This window comes from Leptodactylus fuscus, chromosome 2 (genome assembly GCF_031893055.1).
Source record: "Leptodactylus fuscus isolate aLepFus1 chromosome 2, aLepFus1.hap2, whole genome shotgun sequence".
Classification (NCBI taxonomy): Eukaryota; Metazoa; Chordata; class Amphibia; order Anura; family Leptodactylidae; genus Leptodactylus; species Leptodactylus fuscus.
In genome coordinates, this window is record NC_134266.1 from 38,153,110 (window position 1) to 38,169,979 (window position 16,870).

Genomic DNA, 16,870 nt, shown 5'->3' on the forward strand with positions numbered 1-16,870 from the left:
CTTTGTTATGGTACAGGTATAAATAATATAGAGTACAATAAGCATTCAGTATCCCTTGTATTACAGATATAGAGTTTATACAATGGCTGTGATTGTTAAAAGTCTGTTCCAGTAACTGTTCTGGTGCACATAAACATCCCCCTATGAATCTGCACTGTACCCGCAATGAGTTCTTTAATTACAAGTGATTTTTACCTGGCGAGGTGAAGACCGGCTGCCCAAATTAATAAGAATCACAGTTACACAGAGTTTTCCTCTTCATTCCCATCGAGTCTGGTTGAACCTTCTCTGAGCTGAAACACCTTGAAATATGTTCTAGAAAGCAGATAAATCTCCTGATGCAGATTGGTAACAAAGACAGATTGGAAAGGGCAGGCACTTGAGTAGGCGATCATCCTCACTTTGGTGAAAAGTAGCGAGGACAGATGGTCACAATTTACATCTTTTAAGCACTAGTGCCCTATTCAGACACATACATGTTAACTCTTTGCCTACCATATAAAATTTAAGCCTTTTCCTATAAAAATGGGTTCTACGAATTACTATGTAGTAATCAATGTATATGAAACTATGAGTAGTCCCAGGTTATTCTATGGATGAGCTCCATGTTGTACAAAGTAGCTTGTGCTTGGCAAATCAACTTAGGCCTCACCTATACCACAAGGTCCTGCTTTTGATTTCCCTTTCCACCATGTTTCCATAAGCCTTAGACTATTCTATTCATCCCATAGTTTACTAGCAGAGGATCCACTCCTAATAGCCAAGAGGATGGGACCAACCTAGGCAGGACCCCTTCTCACTAAAATACACATGGAGTATACAATGCACATTTAGGTCTGTGGAAGTGACTCACTCATAAATAAGATTTGTGGCCCATACATGACAGCCCTGAGATCTTTTTAGTGGCCATATTACAAAACTCACAGAGGGAGGATCGACCAATCCACCAAAGGAATAATATTACGATAAAACTTCACTTTTATTAGGTTACTATTAAAAACATGAAAAAAAGTGTAAAACCATGTCCCACCCCCAAACCAACTTTAAGAAAAACGGTTGTTGTGAGGAAGGGAGGTGCTATTGTAGGTTCTAACCCTACAGCATCCTCCTTACTACCTCCCTATTACAACATAAGATGTGCGTCTAGCTCAGCAGACTTGATTAAGGACAGAACCGCTACACCAGGGGCTCAGTGGGCTGCTCCCCCTCCTCTCCGAGGTTACTGGCCTAACGCCACGCCAAGAGAGGAGAGGTACCACTTGTCCAAATTGCCAGCGAGTGAGCGTCACATCAATAACTATTAACATTGAGCCTACGCGTTTCTTCTCTAGAAGGAGAGATTCATCAGGGATCTAGTAGTAACGTCCCGCAGCACTAAAAACAGCGGTGGGTGAAGTGACCGCCGGCAGGACCGCCGCTACATGATCAGCCATATTACAACTTGTACAGTACTTGTAGAGGTGTCTAGACCTCAACTTATTCTGATACAAAGACGTTTTACTCTGTCAGATGTAATGTCTAGCATGCCTCAGTATACATAACATTATCCTAGTAAAAACCTTCAATATCAGAATGAATACACAGTTATACCTGCAATAACATGATTCGTCTTGCAAAATGGAAGAGGGGTATATTCACACAAGGCATCTTTGGTGATTCATGAGCTTGGAACCTAATCCGTGGCAGCTACATTAGTGGTCTAGATTTCAGCATTATTTGTGTCAATTTTATTTGTTGGGGTAAAGCCCCAGTAAACAGTAGCGAGGAGAGTGCAAAGAGGACTGTGCGCCAAAAACGTCCATCTTTAATGAAAATTGGTATATGAGGCAGAATACAGCAACAAGTCTGCTGCATCTGAATATGAGCTAAGGGTACGGCTACACCTGGGCTTTCTGCAGTATGACTTTTTTTTTCTATAGAATCAACATAAACTTAATTATGTGTTTGTTCAAGAGATTTCTACCCTATGAGGGAATAAAGTTGTAGGCTCAAGACAGAGCCTGACGCTAGATTCACACTTGTGTTCCCCCACTTGGGGACCCAAAAAACAGAAACACAATCATCTTAAAAAGCGGTTATCCACAGAAACCCACAGATCTGTTGTGCATATTTTTCTGTAAGGTATGGAGGGGATTTGCTAGAATCCTGTTCCACCTTGCAGTGACTGCATTTTTTTGCGGCGGCTCGTGGGGCCCGGGCCTTACACAGTTCTGGCCACGTAATGCCTACATGGAGGATGCTCTTTGTAACAACTCTCTGCTCCAGTTTTTCATGGTGGTCCCGACTGTGGCTACCTCACTGAAAGATCTAAATCAGACTAGCCCTTTGATGTGACAATACCACCGATTTAACCCTTAGATTATATGTTTCATGTTCAATCTGTCCAGAGCAAATGTATTCACTTTATTTATCTTTGTTTTTATATTACGGTATGACTGGTTTTTAATCTTCCATTGTGTATAACAGCCAAAAACGCCGTCACATGTAAATTCTAATTACGCCTCTGGTTAAGTCCATGTCAGATCAAAGTGCGTACTGCATATGCCAAATCCGGCTCCCTCAGTAATGGGGCTGTGTTTTGCTTCTAGTCTGCGGAGAAGCAGAAACCATTAATTACCGTGTCATAAAGTTTGCAGGTGGTTTGTTTACAAGTAATGTCTGATCAGATGGATGTGTTGTAGAAGATCGCCCGCCATCCGCTAATGATGATCTGCAAAACATCACATTATCTCTCCCGCCTGATCACATAAAACATTTAATGAAGCCGTAAAATGTTATTTTACTCCAGCCAGACCTTATTCACACTGGAAGATACAACATAACACCCCCTCCACAAAATAATGGGTATGTCTACTTAAAGGGGATGTCCAGGATCGGAAAATGTTTGATATTGATGACCTATCCACAGTATGGGTGTTAGGATGGGCAGGGGCCTCCACTGTGCTGCGCAGAGGCGCCTGACCCGATCTCTTTCCAGCGCCGGATTCACTGCTGGTTACGGCTGGAGGCCTCCACTTGAGTGTACGGAGGTTCCAGTTTCTCCCTAGCGCCGGGATCAGCACTTCTGGGGTCAGCGGTGGGTCTGAAGCAATTTAGGCCTCATTCTGGTCTCGGCCCACCGCTGGTTATTCGTTTACCAATGGCATCAGCTCCCCTAGTGATGAGCCCTCCTATTTTCCTTCCTTGTTCCCCATCTCCTGTCCCTGAAACTTGGATTCCCTGGATGTGTTGACCCGGCTTGCTTTCCAGACCTCTCCTCCGTGATCCTGATTTGGTACCTTCCTGACCTCTTGTGTATGACCTTTGGCTTCCACCTGACCTCCCTTTTGGATCCTGATTTGGCTACTCCGCTGACCTCCTGTGTATGACCCGGCTTCCCTGACTACACTCCTGCCTCTGCTACCATGTGACCTCCAGTTATCGACTCGGCTTGCCTGACCACGTTTTTGTTCCTCTGCGTGACTCCCCTGGATTACCCTCCTGCTCATCTGCACTCCAGTTCATCTTGCTCTCTTGGACGTCACTCAGGTTAGTGTCTGGGTTCCTCTGGGTCCTCTTATTTGGGGTTCACTGGGTGTGTGTCGCTCTCTAGGCAGTTGCGGATCTGGGCCTTGGACTCTTACCAAGTCCAACTCCACCAACAGGCGCTCTGGTGAAGAACTCCGGGGCCTGGTTCTGCTCCAGTTAGGAGAGCGTAGCACACCCAGGACTGTTTTCGCCTGGAACTTACTGAGTTATTTTGTGCATCAGGTTTCCTAACAGTAGGCCATCAGATCAGTCGGGATCCAATACCTGAACACCAACCCGGTCAACTGATGTGGCCACCGGAAGCTGCATATTAGGTATACATCTGGAAGCCGCCCTGCTCCTATTCAAGTAGATGTACAACAAAAAGTAGAAAGCAGAAATCCAGCAGCCCAGGAGTGTCTTAAACCTGATCGATTAAAACGTAACTTTTATTAAATCCATGGTAAAGCACAAATACAAAATGCTAAGTATTGAAGGGAAGCATAATGTCTACAATACAAAAAATCCATTCCATATATCTGAACAGTTTCTGCAGCATGTGCATGGAGTTCTGCAAGCTCCGGTCCAACGTATGGAACAATATTTACAATAATATTTATTATTTGCAACAATTGCTGCAACAAATCTGTCACACATACAGCATCAACCATCTACCTGCAATGCGATAGATGGATACTATAGGAGAATTATGTGTCCTAGATGTAAATTCTATATTATATGTGTTATTCCACTCTCTTTGGATGAACTAACCACAAACAATCAGAAAAATTTTGTTCACTTTTTTTTTATAAGAAAAGAAAAAAATATTTTACATTTTTTTGTTAAGAAAATTGAAGTCCTTGGAACTTCACATGACTGGAAGTGTGACCCTTTTCAAGCTTTTATTCTGCATCTGCTGTTTGTTGTTTATTCGCTCTCTTACTTCAATCAATGTAACACCCCTCGAGTTCAGCTCTTCCCAGGATAGAAGCTGCAGGCGCAGTGATTGCTGGGCCCCTTCCAAGGAACATTAAAGCCCGTGATCCCATCACATAGACATTACAGAGCGGCTTGCTGTGGGTCTCCACGCGGGAGGTGATTGGCTCTCGCAGGAGGGGATGCTGCAGTCTGTGCCAGTAGTGGGGGCTTCATGGGTTCTGATTCCTCATTGCCCAGGCAACAGCACTAGGAGGGGGGAGCAGCTCAGACAAGCCCTTATTAAGCAGAGCTTTTAATTAGCTGAAGACATTGCACGGCTCAAGAAACCCCAAGACAGAAACAGAGGGTGCAACCTGACCTATGGTCCAGAGATTGCAGGGCCTCACTATGTAACAAACTAATGGAGCGACGTGTCGTCTGTTTTATAACATGAATGGGTTAATAGAAGATGCTCCCCGGGTCTATGAAGCTAATAATGCAGTGATGGTACTTCTTAGGTCTACTGAGCAGACATAACACAAGGGTTCACGTTGCTTCCTCACACCTGCTTGCCGGAGTTTGCAGAAGACTTCAGTATCTCCAATAATCAGTCCAGACGTAGGCCCGAGGGGTGCGGCGGGTACACAGTCTGCTGTACGGTCATTTAGTTTGGCTCTGTACTTCTTCCTGGCAGTGGCAATCTGTTGTCTTGGTACACTTGTCCACAGTTGGCTCTTTTCTTGACGAAGAACCCTAAAGGAGTACAGAGAAGTTGTAACAGATTCGGAAGACAGGAGACTGAGGACAGAAGAGGAGAAGGGAGTGTGGGGGTGGTAAAGAAATGGCCGGACAGGTGACAAAACAGAATACAGACATATTGAAGAAGGCCAACAAGGGAATAAAGTAATGGAGAAACTAGGACGTGAGGCACGTAATATTATAATAAACCAGCAGATTTATGCTGACCTTTGTGAGATAATGATATAATAGAAGGAGAGAAGCTGATCTCTGGGATATATAGGGTTATATGATAGAGGAGAGAAGCTGAGTTCTGTGATATATAGGGTTATATGATAGAGGAGAGAAGCTGAGCTCTGTGATATATCGGATTATATGATAGAGGAGAGAAGCTGAGTTCTGTGATATATAGGGTTATATGATAGAGGAGAGAAGCTGAGATCTGTGATATATAGGGTTATATGATAGAGGGAGAGAAGCTGAGCTCTGTGATATATAGGATTATATGATAGAGGAGAGAAGCTGAGCTCTGTGATATATAGGGTTATATGATAGAGGAGAGAAGCTGAGCTCTGTGATATATAGGGTTATATGATAGAGGGAGAGAAGGTGAGCTCTGTGATATATAGGATTATATGATAGAGGAGAGGAGCTGAGCTCTGTGATATATAGGGTTATATAATAGAAGAGAGAAGCTGAGCTCTGTGTTATATAGGTTAATATCACAGAGCTCAGCTTCTCTCTTCTATCATATAACCCAGAGCTCAGCTTCTCTCTTTCTATCATATACTCCTATATATCACAGAGCTCAGCTTCTTTCCCTGTATCATATAACCCTATATATCACAGAGCTCAGCTTCTCTCCTCTATCATATAACCCTATATATCACAGAGCTCAGCTTCTCTCCCTCTATCATATACTCCTATATATCACACAGCTCAGCTTCTTTCCCTGTATCATATAACCCTATATATCACAGAGCAGCTTCTCTCCCTCTATCATATACTCCTATATATCACAGAGCTCAGCTTCTCTCTTCTATCATATAAATAAATATATATTACAGAGCTCAGCTTCTCTCCTAACACAACCCGCTCTGGTATAGGGCAGCAGAAATCAGCTGACATGTTACCAGATCCATGATTTTATGCCTTCATGTATTTCTAGCCATGCTCCCCTAGTACTATCACACATTGGATAAACCTATGCTGTTATATTATATATATGGTATCTTATATATGGTATCTTACATATGGTATCTTATATGTGTTTTGGAGCTGATCTTGGTGTCTCTTGATCCGATAATTTCTAAAATGCTCATTTTCTGGAGCAGTTAGCCCTCCATGTTAATACGGTGGCACATAAGGCATGTGTGTACAATGCGAGGCATGTACAGCGTTTTCCATATTCAATTGACCATTTCTGAAATCTGTTCGACCACAGTAGTTAGGGAATGCAGATGATTTCAATGCCAGGAGTTGCGAGCTCAGTGACCTTTGCGCACACCGACTATCTCCAGGTACAGCAATTTCTGCTTTGTATCATAATAAATGAGCACGAGGAACTCTAGACTGCCATTTAGGAAGCAGCAAGGGAGAAAGCATCGCTGCGTGCCACACACTGGGAGTTTATTATGTTTCCACTCTGTACATAGGCAGTTACATAACACTATGGGAAGTGTACAATTACTGCTACAGACACCTGAAAACAAGGAGAATCACAATGCAATCTCACATGGATAAATGAGGCACAGACATAATACAGGCCTATGGCGGCTGGTGATGTACATGGCAGGGGGCGCTGAGGGTTAATGGATGGGAGGTGTTCTGCAGCTGCAGGTTATATATGGGCAGCACTCAGGTCTATGTGCAGAAGAATAAAGTGAAATACATTTATTATGTATGGCCCCCCCCCCAGCACACAGGAGCAATAGGGAGTCTGGCACCTGTTTCAAGCCTATAGAAGAGAGCGGAGTGGCGGAGTGACTCTTTATATGACCCCTCCTTCTTTGCTTGCTGCTATTATAAAAGCTATGGAGGAAGCTCAGTATGAGGAGGAGGAGGAGAAGCTCAGCTGTGACCCTCTATGGTGCACAATGTGTGCGCTTTATACACCCATTAGAATCATTTCCAAGATCAGTTTTACTACTTTTTGTACATGAACAGATAACACCTAACCAGACTGCTATATCCAAGGGTCCCTTAGGGCCCGGTTCACATCTGTATTCAGGCCATTACGTTCCCCTATCCACATGAAAATTGTGCAGAGAAAAGTCCTGCAAGCAGCACTTTTCTCTTCGCATTTTTCATGCGGAAACCACACGGGCCCCATTATAGTCTATGGCCATGATGGCAAACCTATGGCACAAGTGCTAGAGATGGCACTCAGAGCCCTTTCAGTGGGCACCCATCTGTGCAACAGATTATATTGTGTGGGGGCCACTGTGGAGCAGATTGTATTGTGTGGAGGCCACTGTGGAGCAGATTGTACTGTGGAGCAGATTGTATTGTGTGGAGGCCACTGTGGAGCAGATTGTACTGTGGAGCAGATTGTATTGTGTGGAGGCCACTGTGGAGCAGATTGTACTGTGGAGCAGATTGTATTGTGTGGGGGCCACTGTGCAGCAGATTGTACTGTGTGGGGTCCCTTCACTATTTATATCACACAGTATCTGTTTTATAGCAGACGTGATATTATTACAGGTCATAATAACATTGCATGGTCCTATAAATCAGATCTGTACAATGGAAAGAGTTAACATTAATTGTTCAAAATTATACCAAATGCAGTACAAAGTTATTTGTATAATTGAAAGCTCTGTAAAGCCCCATTCACACGACCGTATTTTGCGGGTCCGTAATTGTCCGTAATTGTGTAACCGCACAGTATTATGGTTAAGTTGCCGTGTGGGCACTTTGTGATATTTTAGTGGGTTTTGGATGGCAGATTGGGCACTGTATCTCTATAAGGTTTGCCATCACTGGTCTCTGGGAACCACAGGTTTCCTAAAGTAACCGCTTTTTTATGCGGATAGGTCCCCAAGCAAACTCCCCGAACAGAAACTCATGCACAGATGTGAACAGGGCCTTACAGTCTAGGAACCAGTATGAGTTTTTCTCACTACTGGCCATTGCCTTGGGTATGGAATCTATACAAGCAACGCTATTATACTCCTTTTTATATTCAGCTTGTTGAATCTGCAAAGAACCTGAAATAAAATCTAGTAATGTAACTGTATCTACCTCGAGGACCATTGGTATTCATTACATGAGGTCAGCCTTTTATTCTCTTATATGATTTGTAGCAATCCCTAATTGTACGCTGGTTCCATTATAAGATGATGAAAGAAACGCAAGGGCAAAACACTAATATAAAATGCTACTTAAAGACCTTAAAATGGCCAACTACTGCGTTAGGAGGAATGATAAACTAGTAGCATTAACTGGCTCCATGCAGAAGCCGCTTAGATATCCTCTCCATCTTACAATGACCTCTACCCTTTCAATGTAAAGACTCCTGCTGGCTCAAGGCTCCTGCACATCCATTAGGAAACTACTTTGGCTGCTCAGTAGAAAAAAAATGCAGGTTGTTGTTCTTTTTTTTTTTTCACCCTGAACGGTGTGCGGTAATTATTTATTACACTATACATACAGGATGCGTTTCTGAACGTGATCGAATCTAAGGCAGACGCTAGCCTTCTGACTATATCCATACCTACTGGATGGAACGCACTCATTGTAATGTCACTTCAGCCTGCAGACGGTAAGGTTCACTGTTCGCCACTAGGTGGTGCAATTGGTGCACAAAAAATTAGAGGGACCATTTAAAGCGAGCACAAAGCCCATAGTGCCCAAAATATATAAATAAATGACTGACAAAAATAGATAAAACAAGTGTGCGTTCAATAAAAAATGAACACAAAGGCAGGACAATGAAGTGCGGTAAAATATAGTGAGAACGTGCAGGAAAATCCAGAACACTACAACTAGTAAGACTCACAGGCAAGACCAGAACAGTGTATAGCATCGCCTATAGAAGTCCTCACCTTTGTGTGTTTAGTTGTCACACGTGGAGGACGGTGGGATTCGTGGTTCACTGTCCACGGACCCAAAGACTGATTGGAGTAGAAATCCATGGGGTAAGTCTTCTGCCATTCTGTTTCCTTAAGAGCCACGCAAGCCTGTAAGAAAAAAAACACAACAACCAACTATAGAAATCCTAGTTATACAAAGAAATCAGCTAGCATACAGTACATAGGTTACCTTTCCCACTGATCCCCCAGAAGCTCTGCATTATGATGTACACTAGTCTGACACGTGTTACATGGCTGACCTTTGTCTCAGTCTATTACAAATGCAGCGAGTGCTCCTTGAGGGATAAAGATCCACTATGGATAACTGTACATCATGGGAGATGTATCTCAGCAACAGGAGGGACAGCAAAGACTAGAAAATCATTCTCTACCATCGGATACTGATCTGCTGCATGCACAATGAGAGGAAAGCTCTTACTGGCCTAATATATGTGCAGGACTTGTTTTGATCGGTGCTGGCTTGTGTCTGTCTATTACATGGGGCGATGGATATTACTACCATGATGGGTGCTCTGCCATTCAGCTGCATTGATTCTGGGTGGACATCTCTGAGTACTCAAGGCAACATGTCACCAATATTTTTTTTTTTTTACCCTATTTTCAGGGGAAAGTGCAAACGCAGCCCCCCCCACTACCACGAATTTTGCACTTGAGTTTCCCGCAGTCACAGCTGGGGTTCCACCGTGTAGGCTACCATATTCTTACTGACCTGTGCTAACCTAAATGAGTGACAGTGTTCACCAACACATGGATACCTCGACATCACTGAAGGATGGCAGGCATCTACGTATCCTGGTAGTAAGCAGTGAACGCCGTCATTCTCTGTGTTCATTATAATGTCATTTTCCCAGCATGTCCCTGGACAGGGAGTCTCACCATTATCACTGGTTCTCAGACTGGTCTATGTACGGTAGATCCGGATACAACGTATCTGCTGGATACTACTTACGGCTTTATTGCGGCGACTCTTCCACTCAGTAGTTTCTTGAGGAACATGTCATCAGGAAAACAGCAGGAGTCCCAGAGGACATAAAAACTAACACAATAACAATAATATAGGCAACATGGGTTGTCTAATAAATCCCCCCAGTAAGCAGAGCATAGTTCAGGATGAAATAACAGCCTCACAGTGAAGGGTAAATTCAGTATTGCTACAAATAATGAAACCTCTACAATGGCAATAAACTGAAATTGTGCCGCGCGCTCTCCGAATACGCAATTCCTGTGGATTGGATGTATACAATCCATACAATATTACCTTTCAGTTCCATTTATATACTTTCTAAATATGCACTCTCTTCACTTCACGACATCATATATTTTAGGGAAACACTAAACATAATGACAGCAGCTTATGTGCAGTTTACTAAACCAGCGTCTATCTATGCGTTACGTAGGTATACAGTCCTATGAAAAAGTTTGGGCACCCCTATTAATCTTAATCATTTTTAGTTCTAAATATTTTGGTGTTTGCAGCAGCCATTTCAGTTTGATATATCTAATAACTGATGGACACAGTAATATTTCAGGATTGAAATGAGGTTTATTGTACTAACAGAAAATGTGCAATATGCATTCAACCAAAATTTGACCGGTGCAAAAGTATGGGCACCTCAACAGAAAAGTGACATTAATATTTAGTAGATCCTCCTTTTGCAAAGATAACAGCCTCTAGTCGCTTCCTGTAGCTTTTAATCAGTTCCTGGATCCTGGATAAAGGTATTTTGGACAAACAATTCAAGTTCAGTTAAGTTAGATGGTCGCCGAGCATGGACAGCCCGCTTCAAATCATCCCACAGATGTTCAATGATATTCAGGTCTGGGGACTGGGATGGCCATTCCAGAACATTGTAATTGTTCCTCTGCATGAATGCCTGAGGATTTGGAGCGGTGTTTTGGATCATTGTCTTGCTGAAATATCCATCCCCGGCGTAACTTCAACTTCGTCACTGATTCTTGAACATTATTCTCAAGAATCTGCTGATACTGAGTGGAATCCATGCGACCCTCAACTTTAACAAGATTCCCGGTGCCGGCATTGGCCACACAGCCCCAAAGCATGATGGAACCTCCACCAAATTTTACAGTGGGTAGCAAGTGTTTTTCTTGGAATGCTGTTTCTTTTTGGACGCCATGCATAACGCCTTTTTTTATAACCAAACAACTCAATCTTTGTTTCCAAAATGAAGTTGGCTTCTCCAAATGTGCTTTTGCATAGCTCAGGCAACTCTATTTGTGGCGTACGTGCAGAAACGGCTTCTTTCTCATCACTCTCCCATACAGCTTCTCCTTGTGCAAAGTGCGCTGTATAGTTGACCGATGCACAGTGACACCATCTGCAGCAAGATGATGCTGCAGCTCTTTGGAGGTGGTCTGTGGATTGTCCTTGACTGTTCTCACCATTCTTCTTCTCTGCCTTTCTGATATTTTTCTTGGCCTGCCACTTCTGGGCTTAACAAGAACTGTCCCTGTGGTCTTCCATTTCCTTACTATGTTCCTCACAGTGGAAACTGACAGGTTAAATCTCTGAGACAACGTTTTGTATCCTTCCCCTGAACAACTATGTTGAACAATCTTTGTTTTCAGATCATTTGAGAGCGGGCTGTCCATGCTCGGCGACCATCAAACTTAACTTAACTTGAATTGTTTTGTAGAAAGAAATGGTCCAAAATACCTTCATCCAGGATCCAGGAACTGATTAAAAGCTACAGGAAGCGACTAGAGGCTGTTATCTTTGCAAAAGGAGGATCTACTAAATATTAATGTCACTTTTCTGTTGAGGTGCCCATACTTTTGCACCGGTCAAATTTTGGTTTAATGCATATTGCGCATTTTCTGTTAGTACAATAAACCTCATTTCAATCCTGAAATATTACTGTGTCCATCAGTTATTAGATATATCAAACTGAAATGGCTGTTGCAAACACCAAAATATTTAGAACTAAAAATGATTAAGATTAATAGGGGTGCCCAAACTTTTTCATAGGACTGTATAAAGGCAGGTGGAGGATCTCAGAACTGGAACATGATCATGGGGTAGACATTTTATGGATTTAGTAATCCCAACATTACAATTAAGCTGAAATAGCAGCAAAGAGGAAGAAACCGTGACATGGCGATAAAATATTATTTAGTTTAAGGCCTCGTTCACACAGGGCACGGGACCGCGTATTTTGGTCCTGATTCTGATGTGGGAAGCCACGTCAGAAATGGACCAAAATGCGCCTGCCACGGCTTCCAACTGTCGTGGCTTCCCGCTCCGGAGTAGGCCCAAATGAATGGGCCTAGTCCGGAGGGTGCTTTCTGGGGCTGACTCAGCCACGGAATCTGCCTGAAGAAAGGGCAGCTCGCTTCTTTTTTCCGTGAACCGGAACATACCGCTCACGATAAAAAGGACGCTAGCGGTCTACATAGACCTCTATTGTGAGGAGGCGGATTCTGAGGTGGATTTGGCGTCAGAATCTGCCCCCTCTTCCCCATGTGAACAAGCTCTTAAACAGGAAATGTCAGCACTCCTGATAGGTTTCTTTTAGTAACTGCTTTTATCCAACTTTCCTCGTAACTTAGCCTTGTTCCTCTGTTATTCCTCTTGAAAATGTATGAATAAACTGGGTATTACCATTCCCCTTGTCCCTGCACAGCCTGACCTGTCCATTCAGTTCTGCTTAGGTGTAAAGTGGCCACTCTATTGCTATAGGATATGCTAACGCGCAGTTATCAATGTATTTGTATATTTACAGGAGGATTAACAGAGGATAATACAGAGTTCGAAGATGTCTCAGGATTGGTATTTCATCTACTGACACGAACTTGTCAGGAGTGGTGACAGGTCCATTTAGAAATAATGAAGCTCAGATTGTAGAGGGACTTACCTCATATGGAGTCAGCAATGGCTTGGGGAAGGCAGTCCCCCAATCTATAGAAAGTCTTGGGCAGGCAACCTGTACCCACCTACAAGTGAGAAGAAAACTATTTTAGATATCCAAGTTCTTGTGTGCATTATGAATATGAGCATAAGAATAGAATTCAAGCTGACGTGGGACTGTGACACGACAGACACCAATGACGGCCGACAAAACACACTGCCTTCTAACAGTGTCCATCAGGTTCCCTATTCTGACCACATGATATCGTCAGAGCGGAGCCTATAGTGCAGAGGTTTAGTCCAGTAGACAATGTATCAGGGCTCGGCCTAGGTACACTTATTCTATCTGCAGAATGCGGCGTTATAGTGCGGTGCCTACAGGCCCTGAAGGGGTTAAGCCAAGTGAGATCTTAAACTAGTTAAAAGCTAAGACGCTGGTGTGGCCTCTAAAACCGGCCATGAAATATTCTGTTTATAAATTAATGTAGCATCCAGTTCAGGCCGGTGAAGGATGATGTTCCACCACATTTGTGGTTTATGATACTTTTTTAATGGACTGCCTGCATTTTCTCTTAACAAGCTTTCGGGAGCTAACCTCTTCTTTTCATCAGGTCAGAAATAATAGGCATCTCATTAATGCTCTTAACTTTAGCGTTCTAGTTAAATGTAAACAGTTAAAGACATTTCCAGGACATGCTTTTTTTTCTTTTTCGTTTCCGTACGCCTTTCTCGTCTTTTTTTACTTGAATTTTTTAGAATATTTTCTATAAACAGTTCGCACCTAAAAGCTTTTCGGCAGATAATGTAGTTAGTCCATTAAAGAACAACTAGAAGAGAGGACGTCATCAAGTTATCGTCTATGGCTCAGTTATATCGGCCGGGAGATGTATTAGGAAATGGGACAATGGCAGACGGACATACAGATGAAGGCGGTAGAAAGAAAGTCAGAGACTGGTTCATACCTGGAGATGGAAGACTGACAAAGGGATGGTTGGACATGGGATAGACATGGATAGAGGGGAAACCTCTCCAGAACATCATGCCTTTGAGAAGACTTCCCCTTATCCAGACCAGACTCCCTGTGGAAGATTTCATCACGTACAACTATAAGCCGAGGCCCCTAATTTTACCACAAAAAAACTGGGAAAACTTATTGACTCGAGTATAAGCCGAGGGGGGAAATGCAGCAGCTACTGGAAAATTTCAAAAATTTAAATGGTTTTTGGGTGCAGTAGTTGCTGGTCGACGGGGAAGGGGAGGGGGTGTTTTGGTTGTCTGTCTGCCCCTTCCCTGAGCTTGAGGACTGTTCCCCCCCCCCACTTGGAATTCAGCCTGGCTGAATATAGGGGATCTGCAGTGCTCCTATTAACCCCTTCCCGACAGAAGAGGAGCACTGCAGATCCCCTATATTCAGTATACTGGGCACTGTCAGACACAGGGATACCTAATGTGTTTGTGTTTCATACTAATTTTCTACTTTTGTATGTATTCTAGGGAAAGGAGGGATTTACAACTTTTTTTTAAAGCTTCTTTTTTCCCCACTATTTTATGGGAGACTCTATACATTGATATTGCGGCTGGTCATAGACACCCCTCCCCCTCCTAAAAATAAAAAAAAAAAAATTTTTTTTTTTTTGCTGACTCGAGTATAAGCCGAGTGGGGCTTTTTCAGCACAATGCTGATCCCTGACATGAGTATTGGCAGCCGATACTAACAGATATCTATGCAATGGGGGAAAATACTCACAAAACTTAAAATGTGTCAGAACTAGAGATGAGCGAACACTGTTCGGATCAGCCGATCCGAACAGCACGCTCCCATAGAAATGAATGGAAGCACCTGGCACGCAGACTTTGTCGGCGGCCGGCCGCTTAAAGGGGTTGTCCCACGTCGCATACTCGCTAGTCTTCGCTGCAGTAAATTCTTCTTTCTTCCAGCTTTGTTGCGTCATTGGTGGGCGGGGTTACATATGCAAAGCCAGCGGCGAGAAGTCGTCGCTTCTATGCCACTGGCCCTGCGTGTGCGGTGCCGATGCACTACGCATCGGACGTACAGCCTTCACAATGTAATACAGACCCAGCATCTGCTGTAATAGAGAGGCGGATGCCGGGGAGTGTAGACGCCGGCACAGGTGAAGCAAGCAGCGGCAGGACCGATGCTGCTATTCCGCTCCTCCGCCCCCCGGAATAGCAGCATCGCTCCTGCCGCTGCTGGCTTCACCTGTGCCGGCGTCTACACTCCCCGGCATCCGCCTCTCTATTACAGCGGATGCCGGGTCTGTATTGATGGCCCCTTCCCTCCCCCTAAAGTGTAAACTACCCCCCTCCAGGCTCGCTCCTGTGCACTTAGCCCCTCCTCCCTCCCCCCTCAGAGCAGCAGATACATCACTTGACTTATGAGCAGATAAGTCAAGGGATGTGCAAAAAAAAAATGAATAAAGTAAGATAGTGGACAAACAAAGCAGTTTTGCTGAAGCAATGTATTTAGGAAAAGTCTTACATTCACATTAACAAGCACTATAGATAGGATCCTTGTGATGGGACAACCTCTTTAACCCCCCGCGTGCCGGCCGCTTCCATTCATTTCTATGGGAGCGTGCTGTTCAGAATGGCTGTTCCGAACAGTGTTCGCTCATCTCTAGTCAGAACATGTACAGCTTTGTAATGCTATATAATATACCCTGTCTTAAAGGGATCCTATTATTAAAACTCAATTTTTTCTGCCTACCACATAGGAATAGCCTTAAGAAAGGCTATTCTTCTCCTACCTTTAGATGTCTTCTCCGCGCTGTTGTTTGTTATATAATCCGTTTTTTTTATAATACGGTTCGTTGGTATCCAAATAAGTTTTCTCGCAGCACTGGGGGCGTCCCCAATGCTGCGAGAGAACTCTCCAGCACCGCCTCCATCTTCTTCAGGAACGGGTCTTCTTCTGGCGGTGGCTTCCAACTTCTAGACCTCGGGCAGCTGACTGCGCATGCCTGCCAGCCACAAGAAAATGGTCGCTTACAATACTGTGTAAGCAGCCATTTTCATGTGGCCAGCGGGCATGCGCAGTCGGCTTTGACCTAGGCCTAGAAGTTTGAAGCCACCGCTGGAAGACGACCTGTTTCTGAAGAAGATGGAGGAGGCGCTGGAGAGTTCTCTTACAAAATTGGGGACGCTCCCAGTGCTGTTCTAGTGCTGGGGCCCGCCCCCAGTGCTGCGAGAACACTCATTTACATACCGACAAAAACCGGGATTCCTACGGAACAGCGGTGCGGAGAAGACAGTGAAAGCTAGGAGAAGAATAGCCTTTCTTAAGGCTATTCCGACGTGTTAATGAGAAAAAAAAAACGTTGGTATGATAGGATCCCTTTAATCCATTAAATTAACCACAAACAAAGGTCAGTTATGACTTCATGTAGTGTAAGTACTAAGTAACTAAAGATTACTATCTGGATTACATTATAAGATGAGAAAGCTTTAACTATCAGGGTATTGACTGTGCCAATTGTGAAGTGGTTGTGCCAAGTTGCCCAATTGTCCCCTCCTAATTCCCCGCCATACTAAAGGCTGCGCATGGTGAGTGTGTGTGTTTACAGCTCTGCTCTCTGTACTCACGCTTCCACCTCTGGGAACAGCTTGAGTTTATTAGGGAAGATTTCCGACAGCAGAAGCCGCACGTAACGACAGCCGAGAGCCTGTAGACGTGACTCCAGGTGCTGCGAGGAGAGAGAGAGCCACAGTGCGTTAGACAAAAAAAGAG

General features: G+C 43.9%; 1 protein-coding gene across 1 annotated transcript in view; it reads right to left on the reverse strand.

Annotated features, from left to right (window-relative positions):
- Positions 1-3,964: 3,964 nt before the first annotated feature.
- Positions 3,965-16,870, reverse strand: part of DPH1 (diphthamide biosynthesis 1) — a 230,718-nt gene continuing 217,812 nt past the window's right edge. The window contains exons 9-12 of the mRNA XM_075263624.1: positions 16,726-16,826; positions 13,130-13,208; positions 9,210-9,344; positions 3,965-5,178 (exon numbers count right to left, since the gene is read on the reverse strand). Of these exons, the coding sequence (XP_075119725.1) occupies positions 5,086-5,178; positions 9,210-9,344; positions 13,130-13,208; positions 16,726-16,826 (408 nt within the window). The 3' untranslated portion in view covers positions 3,965-5,085. The remainder of the gene's footprint in view (positions 5,179-9,209; positions 9,345-13,129; positions 13,209-16,725; positions 16,827-16,870) is intronic.